Source organism: Erinaceus europaeus, chromosome 5, assembly GCF_950295315.1.
Source record: "Erinaceus europaeus chromosome 5, mEriEur2.1, whole genome shotgun sequence".
Classification (NCBI taxonomy): domain Eukaryota; kingdom Metazoa; phylum Chordata; class Mammalia; order Eulipotyphla; family Erinaceidae; genus Erinaceus; species Erinaceus europaeus.
In genome coordinates, this window is record NC_080166.1 from 94,029,823 (window position 1) to 94,051,260 (window position 21,438).

General features: G+C 43.2%; 1 protein-coding gene and 1 long non-coding RNA gene across 2 annotated transcripts; one reads left to right on the forward strand and one right to left on the reverse strand.

Annotated features, from left to right (window-relative positions):
- Window positions 1-689: 689 nt before the first annotated feature.
- PEX26 (peroxisomal biogenesis factor 26) lies at window positions 690-15,769 on the forward strand. Its single transcript, XM_007533877.3, has 5 exons — window positions 690-1,345; window positions 2,635-2,775; window positions 3,916-4,214; window positions 9,911-10,057; window positions 12,997-15,769. Exons 1-5 carry the CDS (start codon window positions 1,125-1,127, stop codon window positions 13,098-13,100), a joined length of 912 nt encoding a protein of 303 aa, XP_007533939.1. The 5' UTR covers window positions 690-1,124; the 3' UTR covers window positions 13,101-15,769.
- Window positions 9,939-20,867, reverse strand: LOC132538632 (uncharacterized). The gene is made up of 5 exons (XR_009549990.1): window positions 20,785-20,867; window positions 17,701-17,854; window positions 17,494-17,526; window positions 11,246-11,391; window positions 9,939-10,076 (listed from the first exon to the last, which is right to left on the reverse strand). It is a non-coding gene; the product is annotated as an uncharacterized LOC132538632 (long non-coding RNA).
- Between the last annotated feature and the right edge of the window lie 571 nt (window positions 20,868-21,438).

The window sequence follows — 21,438 nt, forward strand, 5'->3', positions numbered from 1 at the left end:
GCTTCTGTAATTGCTTCTCTGCTGGACATGGACGTTGTCAGGTCGATCCATACCCCCAACCTGTTTCTATTTTTCCCTAGTGGGGCAGGCAGGGCTGTGGGGAGGCAGGGTTCCAGGACACACTGGTGAGCTCTTCTGCCCCTGCAGGGAAGGCTGGCTGGAAGTCATGTTAGCATTTTTCAACTTCTGACTATGACTTAGATTATCCCATATTCCTTCTCTTTCTAACTTATCTCACTTGATTCCTTCAAGCTCCATCCAAGATGGGGTTAAGAAACCCAATCACCATTTTTTAATAGTACTATATCTTTTAAGTACTGGATGAATGTGAATAAGACCTACAAGAAAGGAAGTTCCAAGGAAAATTTTTTATATTTTTATGTTTCATTCAGTGTCTGGACTCCAAGCCTGCCTGCCTAATATGCTAACTACTACTGTTGCAATCATAATCTCTGGCCACTTCTGAAGAAACCAGAAACTGGTTTGTGAAGGAGGCCTTCCCACTACCTAGACTTGACTTTCCTATTCCCCCATACATGGGCAGGTTTACCTTTTTTTTTTTTTTTTCCTCTTTCCTTTCAGCTTCTGTTTCCCAGCACTCTGGGTGGTGTAGTCCAAATCTTCTAGCCTATTTCATCAATGTTACTGAATTAAGAGCAGTAGAACTACAATTCCCAGAAATCTTCGCGTTGCTGGGGAGGCGAGGCCAGGCGGCTGCAGGGCTGTGACAGATCTAGAAACATGTCAGCGCCCACAGTCGTGCTACAGTGGTGAGGCGCTTTGTTCAAAAGAGATCCGGAACGGACATCACCAGGCTAAGTTGGTTCCAGTACTTATCGTGGGGCCAGAGAAGCGAGGGACAGGTTTTTAGAGATGCAACAGCTCAGCAATCTCCAGGTGTCGACTTTATTTAACACCTGGAGTCGGATCCACCGCGAGGGAGGCCAGCACAGACTGTGCCTTAGGACCACTTCCTTTCCTTTTCCAGCACCTGGCTTTAGGAAGGCTTGAGGGTAAGGCTGTGAGAAACTCCGTCTCCGAGGCCAACTCGGGATAGCCCAGAGCCCCCAGGAGAAGCATCCACTCTGCCACCCGAAAAAGCAGGTCCTGAACCCAGACTAGCCATGAAGAGTGACTTTTCCACATCAGCGGCCTCCCTCAAAGGAGTCAGAGGGCCCCTGAGGAGCAGCGAGCTAGTGCTCACAGGCCCAGCCCCCACTGCAGCCGCGGTTCTGCTGGAGGAGGCGGCCGACCTCTTGGTGGTGGACCGGGACTTTGTGGCTGCACTGCAAACTTGCCAGCGGGCCTGCCAGAGCCTGGCCCAGGCGGAGGGATCCTTGAGCGAGTAAGTTCTGCTCATTTCCTGGTGATTGGTGCTTACCCAATGTCACAAGAGTTTCATCATTCCCAGGTAACCCCAGTCTTGTTTCCATCAGTGATTCTTGGCTTAGAGACTGATGTGTGTCACTGTGCAGAGAGGAAGTGGACCTTCAGCAGAGGTGGGGAACTCACAGCTTCTTCTTTGCTCCCTGTTCCAGTGTAGGATGACAGGGGGAAGTAGAATGTGCATAGAGTATTCAGTTGATTCAATAAATGGGTTCAGTAAATTGTGATGGATGACCTACTAAGTACACACCCCCCTCCAGACTAGCTTTTGACTTTGTTGAATGAATGGGAATGAGATTCTGCATAGGAGTCTGCTTGAAGGATTGGATTAAATCACTAACGTGAAGAAAAATGTGGTTTTGGGTTGCTCTTTCAATGCTTCTAGTTTTTTTTTTCTGGTAGTGGAAGGCATGATGTCTCAGTGGATTGTGAAATTGGATTAAACCTTTCTTGGGATGTGGTGGGTGGAATAGTCAAATCTGAACTCAAGGTAGGACGTACTGGGGTTCTCTGGCTATGTTTTTAGGAGATTGGTTGAGGCCTATTGCAGAAAATGAAGACTGTTTTGACTCTAGGTGTCTGGACGTACCTCATTAGCTGGTGCTACATGGTTGGTTTAGAGAGTTTTATAGATATTTTGCTCCATGCCTGTTTCTTCACTAAACAAATTCTTGCTCCAGCTCTTCTTACCACCCCACTTAAACATCTGTGCAGCACTGATGCTCTTTTCCCTTCAAGAGTGAATGTATCTCTCCTAGCTATTTAAATTGAATGTACCTGTATACAAAGATGTATGATGGTCTAGAGTTCTTTTACCTCTTAAGAGATTTCTTCACTACTTCAGGCCATTCTTCTTATTTGTTTTGGTGTGTGTGTGTGTGTGTGTGTGTGTGTGTGTGTGTGTGTGTTTTAAGACAGGCAAAATAAAAGTCACCACATACCTGAAGCTTCTCTTCTTTCAGTGTGCAGGGGGCTGGGCCCTAGCCTGAGTTGTGTGTATGACATAGCAAGCACATTGGCCTGCCTCTAAGAGATTTACTTACGGGAACTTTTAACTTCCATAAGAAATGGCAATTTTGTATGTGCTAAGGTCCATGTGATGACTTGTAACTGTGAGACCCAGAAGAATATTAAGAAGAATGACAGAGGTGTTGGCTGCTAAGATGAGAAGGGAAAGTGCTGGGCACAGGTAGGCGTGGAAATGGAGGGAAACCACTTCTAAACCTCAACTGGCTTTTCTACCGACAGCTCCTTGGAGGTGAAATGCTCCCTTTGTGTTGTGGGGATCCAGGCCCTAGCAGAACTGAATCGGTGGAGAGAAGTACGGCCCTGGGTTCTTCAGAATTATCACATCCCTGAAAAGCTACCCCCCAAAGTCCTGGAGCTATGGTAAGTTCTTGTTGCCTTTTCATTAGATCATACCAGGAACAAGGGAGTTTGGCATCCATTAGTGTGAAACCTCTTTTCCCTCTCTCTCTGCCATTTCCTTCCAAATTTAACTTTTCCTGATTTTTTTTTTTTCTGGATTTGATCAGGACTTCACTGCTCTGTGCCAAGTTTTTTTGCAAATAGAAAGTCAGAGACAGAGGGAGAGAGGAAAAGATATTTCATCACCAAAGCTTCTTCCAGTGCAGTGTGGCAGACTTGAACTTGACAGAGCAGGCACATTATCCAGGTGAGATATATTGCTGGCCCTTGTGGGTTATGTTTTATGCATTTATTTAGTTTTGTCTTGTTTTGTTGATGCTGCTGGGGATTAAATCCAGGGCCTCATGCATGCAAGACTTGTGCTGAATCACTTCTCTGACCCAATTTATTAATTTATTTATGAGAGACAAGAGCAGAGAAAGAAGTCAGAGTGCTTTTAACATCTATGCTGTTTTTGTTTTTCATGTTGTTGTAAAAAGTATTTTATTAAAAAAGAAAAGTTTTGTAAAAGAGAGAGAGAGAGAGACCAAAACATCACTCCATCAATGGATTTCCATTTATCTTGTCTTTCTTTGCTTCTCTCGTGTGGTGCTGGGATTGAACCTAGAGCGCCTCACACATGTGAGATAGATGTTCTACCTCTGAACGACCTGCTAGCCCCTCTCAGATTTTTTTTTTTTTCCACTCAGATCTCAGGAGTGAAGGATGAGAAAAGGGGAATTAAGGAATGTGATATAGGAAAAAGAGAAAAAGAAGCTGTCAATGGATGTGAAATGGAATGATACAAAAGGGGTGTATTGATACTTCTTAGGCATTCCCCCTCAATTTTGAATTATTTTTTATTAGTGGTTTAATATTGGTTTACAAACTTACAAGATAACAGGGGTACAATTCCATGCCATTTCTATCATCATTCCCTCCATTGGAAATGACAGTGGTTCTCCCACTCTTGAATAATTTCAAATTCTTATGTCATCATTTCCATAGGGGAGGGAAGGGGGACAAGGGAGGAGCTGGGTAGAAGGGCAGTGCTTGTGAGAGATGAAGCCACTGTGAATCACTAACTATTCTTTTTTGGGACTGGATTATCTTTGGCTGCAGTGTTCTTCTATACAGCAAAATGCAAGAGCCTGAAGCCATGCTAGATGTGGTCAGAGCCTGGCTTCAAGACCCAGACAACCAGTGCCTTCCAGAATACAGAGCAGTGGCAGAACTCCACCTGCGACAAGTGCTGCTGCCTCTGGGCTACTTGTCTGAGGCTGAGTTGCTTGTGGTAGATGCTGCAACCTTCAGTGAGGACCAGAGACAGGAGGCACTCCAGGCCATCAGTGCAGCCAGGCAACAGCAGAAGTGCCAGCACAGCGCCAGCACTGAGAAGACCCAGGTGCCAGACCAGGAAGGTAGGGCACTGTCCTATGACCTCTGTTAAGTGAACTTGTGGCCTCCCCCCTGGGCCTTGGGCTTCCTTGTGACATTCCTAGGAGCTTGGGAGCAATTCATTGTGTGTGTACTGAAGTGTTACTACCCCAAAACTTTTTTTTTTTTAAATATTTATTTTATTTATTTTTTTCCCTTTTGTTGCCCTTGTTTTTTTTTTATTGTTGTAGTTATTATTGTTGTTGTTGTTGTTGGATAGGACAGAGAGAAATGGAGAGAGGGAGGGGAAGACAGAGAGGAGGAGAGAAAGATAGACACCTGCAGACCTGCTTCACCGCCTGTGAAGCGACTCCCCTGCATGTGGGGAGCCGGGGTTCGAACCGGGATCCTTATGCCGGTCTTTATGCTTTGCGCCACCTGTGCTTAGCCCGCTGTACTACAGCCCGACTCCCCCAAAAACTTTTTATAAAGATTGTCTCCTTGAAAGTCCCCTTCTTCTTGGGGTCCTCTCATTTTGGTCTGTTTTGCTGGCTCAGATGGGCTGTCCCTCTTTAAATGCTGACCCACATGCAGACATAGCTGAGGTATACCTGGGGACAGGCAGTAGACAGTAAGCAAACAGGATAGCCTGCTAACTTGACTTAGGAGGTAACAATTACTTATCTTCACCGTCAGCTCCCTCCCTACCCAACCTCTTGTCTGCTTTTCTGGCTGCACCTACTAGTATCTTCTACAGTGTTTGATGTTCACCCCATTCAGGGGGCAGCCCTCCTCACATTAAAGAGCACTTTCATAAGGTGGTTACTATCAGGAAGCTACTTCAAGCCCCAGCAATGTACATTAACTGCATCATATAAACAACACTACACATTGGTGTGTGTGTGTGTATGTGTGTGTGTGTGTGTGTGTGTGTGTGTTGGGAGGGGGAACAGATTTGTTAGAGAAAGACTTTATTTATTATTTATTTTTGTTGACAAGGCTTGCTCCAGGCTGGCTTCTGTTGGTGTTAAAGAAGAAGAGAAACCATAATAACAAAACTCCTTCAGTGTGGTAGGGGCTGGTCTTGAACCTGGAGTACACAGCACTATTCACCTGAGTTATTTTGATGGCTTTACAAAATAAAAATCCTTACTACAGACCTTTCCCTCTTCCTTGAATATTTTTTTTATAAATTTATTTATTTATTCCCTTTTGTTTCCCTTGTTGCTTTATTGTTGTAATAATTATTGTTGTCTGCCTTGAATATTTTTTATGTCTGTTTCTTTGAGTATTCATTCATGATATTTATACGTGGATAATCCCAAAATTCTGTTTCTGAAAGCAGTTCATTTCATCTGTGGATACTTCGAGAGGGAATTTCTTCCTTACGCATTTTATGGCGGGTTTTTTGTTTGTTTATCTTTTTAATTGACACTTGTGTTTTCTTTTTAAAAAATACTTATTTGCTTACTTATTAATGAGAAAAGAAAAGGAAAACCAGAATATTACTCTGGCACATATTATACTGAGGATCCAAACTTAGGGCCTCATGCTTGAGAGTCTAAGACTTATGCATTGTGCCACCTACTGGGCTGCCATGTTTTTTCTTGGTAACATACTGTGTAGAATAGCCTTCTCCCCTCCAGCTATGAGTTAACTGTGAACTACTTCTGCAAAGGGATTTGCTTTTCTGTTTTATTAACTGTTTTTACTTTAATTTTTTTATTTGGTAGGACAGAGAGACATTGAGAAGGGAAGGAGAAGTAGAGGGAGAGAGAAAGAGAGAGAGGCCTGCAGCACTGCTTCACTACTTATGAAGATTTCTTCCTGCCGGTGGGAAACAAAGACTTGAGTCTAGGTCCTTGTGCATGGTAATGTGCTCTTAACCAGGCGTACTACCAGCTGGCCCCTCCAAAGGGCTTTTCTTTGTGTGCCTAAATAGCATGGACCTGCTGAGCTAGGTTCACTTCATTGCACATTGCAGACAGGCTGTTTTCTTCAAGGATCACCTGTGACCTCCAACCCTCTAGCCTTCAACCCCTTATGGAGGCAACAATGGGGGAAAGGAGTTTGATGGCAAATTCAGCTGTTCTGTAAAGACTGGGTGCTACATTTCTATCCATAAGCCAAAACTTGAGTTTCTCACAAATATGTTCCAGGTGCCTTTTACTTCTTTTAAATAATGTGGTAGTTAAGAACTATTATTTTTGTGACTCCATGCTTCTAGCTTAGACCAAAATGTTATAAAATAATGAGGGTGTCCAAGTCCTCTTATAAGGTGATGATAGTCTTTCTCCCCCAGAAAATGGCTGTCGGTGTTGAAAGTGACAAAATAAAATATATTCCCTACTCTAAATATGATTTACTTATTTTTAAAAAATACTTGTTGTTAAAAATTTGAGGAGGCTAGTAACATAGCTCACCAGCACAGTATTCTTGCTTTATCATGCACATGACCCCGACCCAAGCCCAGCCCCCACCTCTCTGGAGGAAGCTTAGCTGCTGTTATATCTTTCTTTCTCAGTTGCTGTCTCCGCATGTCTGTGAAAAGTCAGCTCAGGGTGATGAAGTTCCCATGAGGACGTACACACATACTTGCAACATTGCTTTACAGTTTTATATAAGTCTCAGATGTACAGCATTGGAAAACAGCACCTGCATAGTCTGCATTAAGTTTACCACAAAGAATCCAGTTCTAAACCCGCCACAGTACTATTTTATTAAAAAATTTTGCCTAGGAAAGTAGTAACTGGAAGAGATAATACTATGTACATGATGGCTAGAAAGGAGGGGGAATATTGATGAGAGAAAGAACACTGTATATAGTTTTTGAAGTCCTGCTTAGATATTGCCTATAGAATAAGAAAAGAATGAAAAATATGTGAAACTTCTATACAACAAAAGGCCGTGGCAGGAAAAGAGATGCAGACGTAGGTCACTATGAGTGACAAAATTTACTGTGTCTCACTTTCTTCAATTCAAAAGCTCCACTTACTCTTCACCTTCTCACAAATCAGACTTTTGTAGCTACTTCTTCTTTTTTGTAAAGACAATTGGATGTTTATGATTTTTTTTTCTTTATTGGGGAATTAATGTTTTACATTCGACAGTAAATACAATAGATTGCACATGCATAACATTTCTCAGTTTTCCATATAACAATACAACTCCCACTAGGTCCTCTGAAGGACCTGTATTCCTCCCCCACCCCCCACAACCCACCCCAGAGTCTTTTACTTTGGTGCAATACGACAATTACAGTTCAGGTTCTACTTGTGTTTGCTCTTCTGATCTTGTTTTTCAACTTCTGCCTTAGAGTGAGATCATCCCATATTCATCCTTCTGTTTCTGACTTATTTCACTTAATGTGAATTTTTCAAGGTCCATCCAAGATCAGCTGAAAACGGTGAAGTCACCATTTTTTACAGCTGAGTAGTATTCCATTGTGTATATATATACCACAACTTGCTCAGCTACTCATCTGTTGTTGGACACATGGTTGCCTCCAGGTTTTGGCTATTACAAATTGTGCTGCTAAGAACATATGTGTACACAGATCTTTTTGGATGGGTGTGGAACGTTTATGGTTTAACACACCACAGGTCACTTTGGATTTCATTCTCTGAGACACTACTCATTTTCTACTACAAAATGAGAACAAAAGTGATTTTCTTTTCTTAAATAGAGTTCTATAACTATGTTTTTAAAAAACATCTAACTTTATCTTCTACCCTGCAGATGACCTCTTTTATCTAATTGACCTACACTTTTCTCCCCTTTCCTGTCTGGCAACCACTTGTTTAGTCTTATTGTCAAGAAGATTATTTTTATTTCATTTACTCTCCTATCTGCATTGTTTCTTTGTATGTCACATATGAGTGAAAGTAGGAGGTGTTTCTCTTTGTTTGGTTTATTTCTCTAAGCATAATGCTTTCTGGGCCCACATATATTGACATCAATGGCAGGATTTCTTTGCTTTTTGTAACTGAGCAGTATTTCATTGTATATACAAACCACATCTTCCTTGTCCAGTCATTTGTTGGTGGAAACTGAAGTTGTTTCCAGCATTTTCTTACCTGTTGTAAATAATGCCACAGTAAATATAGGAGTGTATACATCTATTCACATTATTGTTACTGTACTCTGTAAGTTCCCAGAAATGATATAACTGGATTTTATCAAGTTTTTTCTTTCATTTTTTTAATAATTTTTATTAGTGATTAATTAATGTTCAACAAGATTGTAGGTTAAGAGGGGTACAATTACATGCAATTCCCACCACCAGAGTTCCACATCCCGTCCCCTCCATTGCAAAGTTCTCTATTCTTTATCCCTCTAGGGGTATGGATCAGAGATCTTTATGGGGTGCAGAAAGTGGAAGGTCTGGCTTCTGTAATTGCTTCTCTGCAGGACCTGGGTGTTGACAGGTCGATCCACACTCCCAGACTGTTTCTCTCTTACCCTAGTGGGGTAGGGCTCTGGGGAGGTGGGGCTCTAGGACTCATTGATGATGCCCAGGGAAGTTAGGTTGGCACCACGGTAGCTTCTACCACTTGGTGGCAGAGTATTAGAGCTGTAGGGTTGACATCCTTGGCCTGGCATCTCTGGTTACTGTCTGAAGTCAAACATGAAGGTTGTGAAGGTGGCACTGGTTGAAACTTTCTTTTTTTTATATTTATTTATTTTCCTTTTTGTTGCCCTTGTTTTATTATTGTAGTTATTGTTGTTGTTGATGTCCTTGTTGGATAGGACAGAGAGAAATGGAGAGAGTAGGGGAAGACAGAGAGGGGGAGAGAAAGACAGACACCTGCAAACCTGCTTCATTGCCTGTGAAGTGACTCCCCTGCAGGTGGGGAGCTGGAGGCTCGAACCGGGATTCTTATGCTGGTCCTTGTGCTTTGTGCCACCTGTGTTTAACCCGCTGCACTACCACCCGACTCCCCTGCAACTTTCTTTTTTTTTTTTTTTTTCTAGTGGTAGGAGTGGGCCTTATTTCTCAAGCTTCACCACTCTAGGCTGACTTTTTTCAGCTAAAGATAGAGGGGGATTGGGGGGTGAGTGGTGGTGCACCTGGTTGAGCGCACATGTTACAATGCTTAAGGGCCCAGGTTCAAGCCCCCATTCCCCACCTGCAGAGTGGAAGCTTTGCCAATGGTAAAGCAGTTCTGCAGGTGTCTTCTGTTTCTCTCCCTCTCTACCTCCCCTTTCTTCTCGATTTCTGGCTGTCTTTATCCCATGAGTAAGGATAATAATAAACTTAAAAGAGAGAGAGAGAGAGGCATATAGAGAGATGAAGAAACCACAAAGCTTTCTTTAATGGGGTAGAAATCGGGTTTGTACTTAGGCTGTACACATAACAAAGCAGCACACCTGTCAAATGAGCTATTTCACCAATCCACATCCTGTGACCATAGAGATTTCCACAATGCTCTGTTCCCACCAAAAGTATACAAGAGTTCCTTCTGTCTGCACATTCTTCAGCATTTGTTGTTTCTTGTCTTTGAATGTTAGTCATTCTCACAGGTGTTAATCTTATTGTTGTGTTGATTTGCATTGAGAGCTAGTGAACATAGAGATATTTAGTGATGCATTCTATCCTTCAGATATTTTTGGAATTTCTTTCAGATCTACTTCATAAAGGACACAAGAAGAGCACCCTTTTACCTTTTATTCCATGTTTGCAATTAGGCTTAAGCTGGGCAAGCCGGTTCTCATGATCTACCTCTGTCTCTTTGCCCAGGTACCTCCTCTAGCAAGTTTTTATCACTACTGACATTGCTTCAAAAGTTTTGGGACTTTGCAGTGAGACATTTCTGTTCCTTGCCCTTCAAAAAGAGCATCCTGGCTGCTGTTCTCCTCTGTGTCTTGGTGGTGAGGTTTGATCCAGGTGAGTGATGCAGGTCTTCCTGGTGGGGAGAGGCAGTCAACAGGTGCTTGGCCTGTGGGCATCTTTTGAAGGTGGAAGTCCTTCCTGTGCCCTTTCTCTCTGAGTCTGTTCTTCAAGGAGGGCTTTCTGGAATGAACAAGAGCCACACCCATCCCATCTCCAGAGAGAGGCCAGAACCAAATAAAATCCATGAGTGCAGAGTGGAGTTGATAGACTCTACCTTGGTGGTCCTTAAGCCTTGACTCTGAGCCTTAGTCATCTACTTTATCCAGGGGGTGTGCTCTGACTAGAACCTCACAAATAAAAATATCTTCTTTCCCCATCCTCTCTCAATGTCTAAGAAACATGTTAATTTTAAAATACATAAAGCAAGTGAAAGCCAAGGAACTCAACACCCACCTTGTATGCATGAAGCTGTGGGTATAGCCACTGTACTAAATGACAGCAGGAAGTAGAACCCCATGGACAGTGAAGTAGTGTTTTGTGCTCCTCCTCTCTAATTCTAAAAACTAAAACAACAACAATAATAATAATAATAATAATTGGGCTGAAGAGGTAGCCAGTACATATTTGAGATCCTGGGCTCAATTTCTTATACTGTATGGAATTATACAACTTTCAGAATGGAAGACCAGAATGGCACTTTCCTCTCTCTCTCTCTCTCTCTCTCTCATTATTGTTGCTGAAAAACCTAGGAACTGGGGTGGTAAGTTAGCTCCCTTAGGAGAGTGCTTGCTTTGCCATGTGAATGGCCTGGGTTCAAGCCCTAGCTCCTAGTGTACTGTGGGGACCTTTAATGCTGTGGTGTCTCCATGTCTCTGAAAACATCCACATGGAGCATTGGAGCTCCGATGGCAAAGAAAATAATAAACACAAAAAACAAACAAGCAAAAAATCCTGAAATCCCATGAGAAAAATGACTAACTTATGTCTACACACTGTTCCAGACTGACTTTTTCAGATGGAAAGAGAGAGGCAGAAATAGCCAGGCACATGGAAAGATAATACAACACCAGTTCTTCTTCCAGTGCAGTGGGGGTATGGCTGGAACCTCTATCACACACATGGCAAAACAGGTTCACTATCCAGGTGCTATTTTGGTGTTTCTATTTCGCCTATTTTTAAAACTGCCATTTTTTAATTTAACTGTTAGACTATCTCCGTTTCTCCTATTCCCCTTTGTCTTACCCAGCAGTCTTTTTTTTTCCACAAAGTTCAGAGATGTTTTATTAGCTTCTTTCTTCAGTTGTGGAGCACAAGCTTTGCTCGCTTGCTGAAGGTCTTCAGTTTCATCCTTGGCATCACATGTGCCAGAGCGATGGCTTTCGTTTCCTCTCTCTAAAGAAGTAAATACTAAAAACAGTGACAGCAAAGTGCCCTGGTGAACCATCTTGATTCAATGATGGGGTTGATGCCGAGAAGAGAACCCAGGATGGTCTGCAGCTGGGGTTCAGTGCAAAGGACAGAGAGAGGGCAGACTGTCAGCAGCTTTCTTTACAAAATAACTTTTTTAAAAAAAATTATTTAAGAGAAGCAAAACATCAATAATTTAGATAAGGAAACAAACCAGCAACAGCTCTCATTTTCAGTGAGATGACTGTAATCTTTCCACTGTAAGTGAATTCCATAGAAAGTAGTATAGTCACATTTGAAATTTCAAAGATACAAAAAAGAATGTTGTAGAAAGTATCTTTTTAAAAAAGCATTTACTTATTTTCTATTTTATTTGATAGGACAGAGAGAAAATGAGAAGGAAAGGGGAGATAGAGAGTGATAAAGAGAGACAGTTGTAGCACAGCTTTACCATTTGTGAAGTTTTACCCCTGCAGGTGGGGACCACGGGCTTGATTCTGATTCCTTGCACACTGTAATGTGTACTACCTACCAAAGCATCACCACACTGTCCCTAGTAAAAAGTCTCATTTTGAGTGTATCTCCCTAATGGGTGGGTACCAGGGATTGAACCTGGGGCCTCAAACTTGTAAACCATGCTTTCTATCATTGAATTATATCCCAGCTACTAGTATTTCTTTTTATATCAAAAAGTGGTTTGATGATACAGTAACTTTGGTTCTTCTCCTCAGCAAATTCAATATCACTGTAACCCAAATTTAAAATTACTATAATCTACGTAGAGAAAATACATCCTGGAGGAGCCAGGCAGTGGTGCACCTGGTTAGGTGCATACATTACATACAGTGCACAACGGCCCTGGTTCAAGCTTCACAAGTGATGAAGCAGAACTTCGGGTCTCCATCTCTCTCTCTCTCTCTCTCTCTCTCTGTCTATCTATCTATCTCTCTCTCTCCCTTCCTCCTCAGTTTCTATCTCTATTCAATAAATAAATAATACAAACCTTAAAAAAAAGAAAAGAAAAGAAGAATCAGAAAAATAAATAAAATCCCAAAGAGCATGTCTTAAAGAAAGTGATATTTTTTGTTTGGGAGGGAAGGTGGAGAAAATGGCATTAACCCTAAAAGTACACTTAAGAATGTACAATCTCGGGGGTTTGGCGGTGGTGCAGTGGGTTAAGCACATGTGGCACAAAGCGCAAGGACTGGTGTAAGGATCCCAGTTTGAGCCCCCGGCTTCTCACCTGCAGGGGAGTCGCTTCACAGGTGGTGAAGCAGGTCTGCAGGTGTCTATCTTTCTCCCCCCCCCCCCCCCGTCTTCCCCTCCTCTCTCCATTTCTCTTTGTCTTATCCAACAACAAACAACATCAACAATGGCAATAATAATAACCACAAGGAGGCTACAACAAGGGCAACAAAAGGGGGAAAAATGGCCTCCAGGAGCGATGGATTCATGGTGCAGGCACCGAGCCCAGCACCTGGAGGAAAAAAAAAAAAACACAATCTCAAGGTTGTAAAGTTCCTGAGGGGTAGGAGGTGAGTCATGAGGAAAAGCAAACTGACAGCAAATTTCCCTCTTTTCCACAGCTTCTCCTTCTTCCCTGCCCTTCCTCTACAAGCTGCTTCAAATCTTCCATCGAATTCGGGGGGCCGTATTTTCTCCCCTCTACCAAGTGCCCACCCACGACTGAGTGACCTTCCCCACCCCACTCAGTCTCTTCTTCCCATCTTCCCATGTCTGCGGCCACAGAAGCGGAGTCTCTCATCCATGGTGACCCATTTCCTGTTGCTGACTAGACCTCCTACCTGAGCAGGGTCAACTACTTACTAGAAAGAGCTGTTCCAGGAGCTGAACGTGGTCTTTGCCCACTGCCCATGGACTTAGCAGGTCACATGCAAGAGTGGCTCCAGGGGAGACAAGTCATCCAATATAGCTACCCAGAACCCTCATGAGGAGTTTGCAGGAGTGTATGTTCATGAAACAACTTTCTGGCAGTGGCAAGAGGCTGATGTTTTCGGGTTATGATGTCAGGAAAGCTTGAAAGTTCAGGAAAATCCAGATGATGTGGTGACTGACTTTTAGCCTTTAACCTTTAGCTTCACTGCTTCCAAAAAGCTCTGAAAACTCCCCTCCCACCCCCCTCCCCAACTAATTAGGATTTTTTTTTTCTTTTTTCTTTTAGCCTGAGCACTGCTCAGCTATGGTTTATGATGTTGGGGATTAGACCTGGGACCTCAGGTATAAAAGCCTTTTTGCATAACCATTGTGCTATCTCCCTGGCCCCAGACCCATATTTAGTGTGAGGTAAGAGAGGCCCTCTTTGTTCTCCTTTATGCACCCATCCACAGATCTGATTTCACTTGTTATCAGTACTGCTCAGCTCTGGTTTATGGTAGTGCAGGGTTTGAACCTGGGACCTTTGGTGCCTCAGACTTTCAAGTATTTTTGCCTAATGATTACTCTGTCTCCCCAGCCTTCCCTACCTTGACTCTTAAAAGCAAAGTGAAGCTGCCTGCCTTTCTTCACTGGGTAAAGTGATCTTGTTTCATGCATCTTGGCCTTAAGCTTAATTTTCCAGCTTGCTTGTGGCCAAGCCCTCCTCTGTTACAGGCAGTGACTCTGCCCCCCCTCTCCCCACATCAGCCTCCCACCCCTGTCCTATGGTTGTAATTTTGTACTTTTTCCACAACTATTTCACCAGGCCAGGCCTGTATCCTTCCCTCCTTGGTTACCACTGTTATTGGCACCCCCTTTCTCTGTCCTGTTCTAGATATATTCCATAGTGTCTGTAATGATCAAGGTTTTCTGCTCATGTGGCCTTGAAAAGTAGGCCAGTCTCAGAGGTTAAGGAGCTGAAAATGGAACTGGGTAATCAGGTGAGCTGGCCAGAGGGGAGAGAAAAGAGTTTGGAAGGCAATAGACAATTTTATTCATTGTCAGTGGGTGGGAGGCATTGGGTCCTTGGTGTTTAAAAATGGGCAACTGTTGGCCACCTTTCAGTGTTTTCTGTCACTGGCTACAAGAATCTTATAAGTTTCTAGGCAAGTAGATATCAGCACTACTGTGTGGGGTATGTAAGACTCTAGCAGCAGCAGCCTGTCTTTCTGCAGCTGGAGACCAAACAGGCTGTGGGAACCTCAGTCAGTATCAGTACTGATGCCAAGAATATCAGAGGTGCCAATCAGTTTTTCCTTGGTTGAATCTTGGAAGTGGCAAGTCAACAACTTCTCTAATGAAAAGTCCTTAAGGGGTTATGTCCCCTAGGGTGTGGTCCACCTTTGCAGGTCATACAGCCTACAGAGTCATAAGTGGCTTTTATCTTTTATCTGTGGGTTTTCCATATCCTCCCCCTCCCACCACTGCCTAGTGAGTTCCTCCCTCTTCTCTTTTCCTGATGTCTCCTGCTTCCAGTCTCTGTTTCATGCCTCTTCTGTGGTGGTGACCCATGGCCTTCTAATTGTACAGTCCTGTCAGCCCTCCCTCCAGTAAATGTGAACTCTTGGGTCTGGGGAGTGGCTTGTTGCCATGTGTAAGAATCAGGCTTGGATGCCTTCTCCACCACTCCCTAGCTTTGTGACTGTTGGTTTATGACCTCCCCCCAACTCAAGCACCACACCCCACCCATCTGTAAGTTCTTATCTCAGAGGGCCCTTTGGATGGGGGAAATGTGGTGCAGTGCTACTTATGTTGAGTATGTGAGTGATAGCTGCATCCCTGTCACCCAGGCCAGCATCTGGGAGGTTTCGGAAAACACCGGGAGTTATTTAGATAAACTCACTGATGGAGCTGACAGGCGCTTTCTGGGAATCCTGTGAGTTACCTGTTGTGAAAAGCCTGCATATAAAGGTGTCCTGACTTCTCAGGCCATTATTCTGTCTCCTCTGAAGTCCTCCAATATTGTTCTACTGGCTCACCTCTGAGTTCTGTGTTTTATTTTGGCTCACACTCTGCTGTGTTACCTGTTAAGCAACCGCAGCCACCTTCCTCATCAGACAAGAAACTCAGGACCAAAACTGCTCTGACATTGGTGATATTTTCTAAGGCTACAGACAGGTGCTCATATCAGTCTTCAGCGTTAGGCATTTGTGAGGTCAGAGGTGAGGGAAGACTGTGAGACTCTAACCTGTGCTGTCCAAGGTGGAAATCATTAGCTATCTGTAGCGTTTGAGCACTTGAAATATAGCTGGTCCAAATCAAGATATCCTAGTAAAGCAAAGTATATTCTGAATTTCAAGGACCTAGTACTAAAAAATAAATGAAATAAAGTAAAATGAAAACTCAGTGATTATTACTGGTTTGCATGCTGAAATGATAATATTTTGGATAAACTGGGTTAAATAAAGTCTATCATTAAAACCATTTCACTGTTTTATTTACTTATCTGGGACATAGATGTTTAAAATTACATATGTGGCTTGCATTCTATTTGCTCGAGAAAGTACCGTCTAGTTCACACTTCAATTTCAGAGAGGATAGAGATCTGAGAGGCAAATGGTGAGAGCATCTGTTAGAACTCCTTCTCATGGGATGATTTTTCAGATAGTAAAAAAGATCACTGCACTGAAGTTTCCTTCAGGATGGTGGGTATGGGCTCAAATCTGGACTGTGCACATGTCAAAGCAGCATACTATCCAAATGAGCTATTTTACTTGTCCTTTTTTAAAAAATATTTTATTTGACAGAGACAGAAGTCAAAATGGGAGGGTGTGATAGTGAGAGAGATAGAGACACTTGGAGCACAGCTTCACCGCTCACAAAGCATTCCCCCTGTAGGTTGGGACTGAGGCTCGAACCCCTGGGTTCTGGTGCATTGTAATATATACTCTGAATGGGATTTACCACAACTTGACATCTTCTTCCTTCTTTCTAAGTTAAGGAAGTGCAGACCCTGAGAGGTGACCTGATGGCTCCCAAGTTAGAGAGATCCAGGTCTCCTGACCCCTGAACTTTAATGTTCTTTTAGCATTTTTCTTTTCTCTTCTCTTTTTTTCTTTTCTCCTTTCTCTTCTCTTTTCTCTTTTCTCTTCTCTTCTCTTCTTTTCTTTTCTCTTCTTTTTTTTGCCTCCAGGGTTATCACTGGGGCTTGGTGCCTGCACTATGAATCCAGTACTTCTGGAGGCCTTGTGTTTTTCTCTCTCTTTTGTTGCCCTTGGTGTGCCCTTGTTGTTGTTATTGCTGTTGTTGTTGTTGGATAGGACAGAGAGAAATCGATAGAAGGGGAGAGAGATAGACACCTGCAGACCTGCTTCGCCACCTGTGAAACGACACCCCTGCAGGTGGGGACCCAGGAGCTAGAACCGGGATCCTTACACAGGTACTTCCGCTTTGCGCCATGTGCGCTTAACCCGCTGAACTACTGCCCCGCCCCCCAAACCCTTTTTTTTTTTTCTTTTGGACTAGAGCACCGAAGTTTAACATGCTGGAGGGAGCAGAAATAGGCAGCATTCTGTGGACAAGGGCAGTCAGAGGAAGACAGGTTGAAGCAGAGAAGAGGAATTTGGCTACTATGTACTATTCCACCATAGGGGTGGAAGTGGGAGTGAGGCTCCACTTCCAGAAAGTGGGGTTAGGAGGAGTGAGGAGGTATGTTTGTGCAGGTGATCCCCATTTTTTTTTATTGCATGTATTTACACAAGGCTATATGTAGGCAGTTGTAATATAGACTTAAGCCTTAAGTAATTCAAAAAGTTAAAAGAATTCATGGTGGAGAAAGTTTTATTCCTACCCTTGCTCCATGTTCCCCAGTTTCCTGTCTAAAAGCCAGTTTGTTTATCCTTCCAGACCTATCCTCTGCTAACACTAAACTTATCCCTTACACAGATGAGGACACACCACATTCTACATGTGCTGTGTTTTTTCACACTTAATCTAGAGTGGTTATTTCCTATACGCCCCTGTTCACTGTGTGATCAGAGTACAAAACAGTACACAGACACGCCCCACGCACACACACAGGCACACTTTTTTTGCCACCGGGATTATCACTGGGGTTAAGTCCCTGCACCACTCCATTGATTGATAGTTTGTTTTTCATAAAGATGAAAATGAGAGAGGGGAGAGAGGCAGAGAGGGGAGATACTTACAGCACTTCTCCACCACTTGTAAAGCTTCTTTCTCTACAGGTGAGGACCAGAACTGGAATTCAGATCTTCAGAAACAGCAACAAGTGTGTCAACACCTGGCCCCCCACAGTTCCTTTTTAACTCCCCTCTCTTAAACTCCGCCCCCCCCCTTAAGCATAGAAGCACAACAGTCCTGTGTTTAGTAAGATGAACTGGTCGTGGTCATACCTTTTACCTGTTATTTCCTGGCCAACACAGAGTGGTCTGTTCAGCCTGCCTGGCAGCCATTGCAGCCACAGTAGGGAGATAAGAGCAGGACTTTCACACTCTGGTCAGTGAAGTTTTTCTAAATCTGGAATGGCATTCAAGCAGCCTCAGTCATCTGGTTAAAATAGCCAAAGGAAACGACAGAAAAAGACCTGACAGGAACTGTGCAGAGGACATGTTGTTCCCTCCCTCTCTTGCCTGGAGACACTTTGGTTCTAATGGGCTTCTACTTCTGGCACCTCAGACAGCTAATTTTGCTCTCTGTCTTAGGCAGATGTCCTGCAGCCTAGCTAGAGTTCCCAGACCACCCTGCTGTAGCACCTCTGTGACTGAAAATATAAAGTGTTTATGGGAATACAGGTCCCTTGGCTTCTCAGCAAACTCTACTGTTTTGAGCTGTTAAGAACCCAAGTTCAAGTCCCCAGACACAATATGTCCAGCAGCCCATGCAGTCCTCTCCATGTGATACCTTCCCCTCCCCTCAGTGATGAAATAGGGGCACAAATACTGTTTGCCAGTCTCTAGGCCTCTTGATAAAGCAACACCTATTTTGCTTGTCTATTTTTGTTTGTTTTTATTTAAAAGACACCACCACACAGGTTCCCCCTTGCCATAGTACTCTTTTGTGGTGTGTAGGGGGCTCAAACCTGGGTTGAGAGCATAGTGAAGCAGGCACCCTCCCTGGGGAGCTATCTCACTAGTGCTCTTTAGCTTTACACTAGTAATTTAATATTGACTTAGAAAACTACAAGATAATGGGTATAAATCCACACCTTCCCCAACACCAGAGTTCTATGTTTCCATTCCCTCCACTGAAAACTGCAGTAGTTCTATCTACCAATATTTTATATATTTGCCCTGTTTTTTTTTTTCTATAGTTCTGCCTTATAAGTCACACTGACTAACCTAATACCTCTGAGTATCTTTTTTTTCTTCTTCTTCTTTTTCTTCTTCTTCTCTCTCCAGGTCCTGATGGAATTGGAGTTCAGAGCCCTCTGGTCATCTTCTCCTAACATTTAACCCTCTGGGGGTATGGACCAAAACTCTTTATTAGGTGCAGCAGGTGGAAGGTCTGGCTTTTGTAAATGCTTCTATGGTAAACATGGACATTGGCAGGTTGATTCCTACCGCCCACTCTGTTACCAATGCCTTTATTTTAATTTTACTTTTAAAATTTTATTACGTTATTTATTTATTGGATAAAAACAGAGAAATTGAGAGGGAGGTGGAAGATAGACACCTGCAACACTGCTTCACCACTTATGAAGCTTTCCCCCTGCAGGTGGGGACCAGGGACTCAAACCCCGGTCCTTACACACTGTCACTTAACCAGGTGCATAACAGCCTGACCCCTTACCAGAACCTTTCAAATATCAACTTAGCAGGTATCCAGTACCTCCCTGCCATCAAGGAGGTTTTGATGGTCATTCTAAAATGATCTTTCTCCTGATAATTTCTTGTACTTTTTTTTCTTTTGCCTCCACAGTTATTACTGGGGCTAGGTACCTGCACTATGAACGCACTGCTCCCAGTGGCCTTTTTTTTTTTCCATTTTATTGGATAGGACAGAGAGAAATTGAGAGAGGAGGGGGAGTTAGAGAGGGAGATAGAAAGACAGATAACTCCAGACCTGCTTCACTGCTTGTGAAGCATCCCTCCTGCAGGTGGGGATTCTGAGGCTTAAGCCCAGATGCTTGCATAGTCCTTGTGCTTAGCATTATGTGGGCTTAACCAGATCAGGGTATGTCACTGCCTGGCTCCCTGTACTTGTTCTTTTTAATTTTATTTGCTTATATTTTTATTTTATAGAGACAGCCAGAAATTGAGAAGAAGGGGAGATAGGGAGAGAGACAGAGAGGTACCTGCAACACTGCTTTACCACTCGCAAAGCTTTCCCCCTGCAGGTAGGGACCAGGGGCTTGAACCTGGGTCCTTGAGCTTTGTAACATGTACACCACCACCTGGCCCCTATACTTGTTCTTTTCCTTTTCCTGTACTTGTTCTTTAACTGTTTAGGAGACTACTATCTTTGTTTGCCAACTTGTCTGAAGCCTTTTGTGTGGGCAGGGACTACGTCTTCTAGTAGCAACAGCAATAGCCAATATCATCTGTATGTTACTTTACTATGTGCCATTCTGTGAATAAGAACTTTACATATATTAACTAGTTGAATCTATTTATTTTAATTAATTAATTTTTTGCCACGAGATTTATCGCTGGGGCTCTATGCCTGCTTGATAATTCCATTGCTCCCAGCAGCCATTTTCTTTTTTTCTTTTTTAATGATAGAGATATAAGTAGAGAAGAAGAGAAAGACGCCTGCACTACTGCTACACCACTTTTTCCTGCAGGTGGGGATTGGGATTTAACTGGATCTTGGTGAATGTGCTCTACTCGGTGCACCACAGTCCAGCCCCAAATAACTGAGTGTTATGAAAGCCCATCAAGCAAGTATTATTTGTCTTAGATCTACAGAAGGCACATAGAAGGGTAAAAGCTAAGTAACTTGCCTCTTAGAGGTGGTGCAGGAGCTAAAAGTATTGAACTCTCAAGCATGAACTCCTGGGTTCAGTTCCAGGCATCACATGTACCACAGTGATGGACTGGCTTACTCTATCATAAATGCATAAATAAAACTTTAGAAGCCAAGTAGCTTCTTCATCTGATTAGGTAATCTTTTAGATTTGACAGTTCAACTGAAAAGCTAAGTAACTTAATTGTCAAAACTGGAAGAGCTAGGATTTGAACTGCAACATCCTCTGTGACACCTAGAAGAAACCACACATTGTAGCAGGCCATGGGATAAAGATTGAGTGCTTGGGGTTTCCCAAACCCCGGGTCCCCATCTGCAGGGGGAAAGCTTTGCAAGTGGTGAAGCAGTGTTGTAGGTGTCTCTCTGTCTCTCTCCTTCTCTGTCACCCCCTTCCCTCTCAATTTCTGGCTGTCTCTATTCAATAAATAAAGATAATAAAAAAATTAAAAAGACTTTATCCTTTAAAAACAAACTATTAAAAAAAGATTGAATATGAATAAACTTGGACTTACCCTTGGGAATTAGGGAAGGAACATCAGAATCAACAGAAGTTGGTGAGCATAAAGGCAAGTCTCAGGGCTGAAGATGGTGGGAGAGGTGGGGAGGGACAAGGGCACTTGATAGCAGTATCACTGCTCAGCTCGCTGCAGAGGGAAAGGGCAGGAGGTGTTCCTTCTCAAATGTCCCAGTGATGACAAAGATAGCCTGGCAGTGTCCTTCAGGCTCAATGTAAATATGAGTTGCTGGATTTGTTAAACTGCTGGTCACCAACAGTCCTAGCTAAGTCTCCAGGAGTAGGCTGCTTCCTCTGTGTCTCTGAGCCCCTCCAACATGTTATCTGAGAGTTAGGCTCATCCTTCCTCAGCCACTGCCAAGCTGGAGAGCTGGCAAGATGGACTCTTGCTCAGAAAGAGCCACCTGACTCATTTCATGTCTTCCTTAGTCCTGAACATTTGGCTTCTGACAGTGGATGGCAGCCTCTCCCAACAGGTCCTAGCCCCCCCCCCTTAGCATTCATTACCATATTTGTCCCATTCATAGATGATTGTGAACTATTTCAGAGGGACTTAAGATAGTGACTAAAAGACATGCTCTGCTATCCTTCTAGGAAATACCTTCTTTGGATTTTATTTGTTTTGAGGTTTTCTTTTTCTTTCCAGAACACT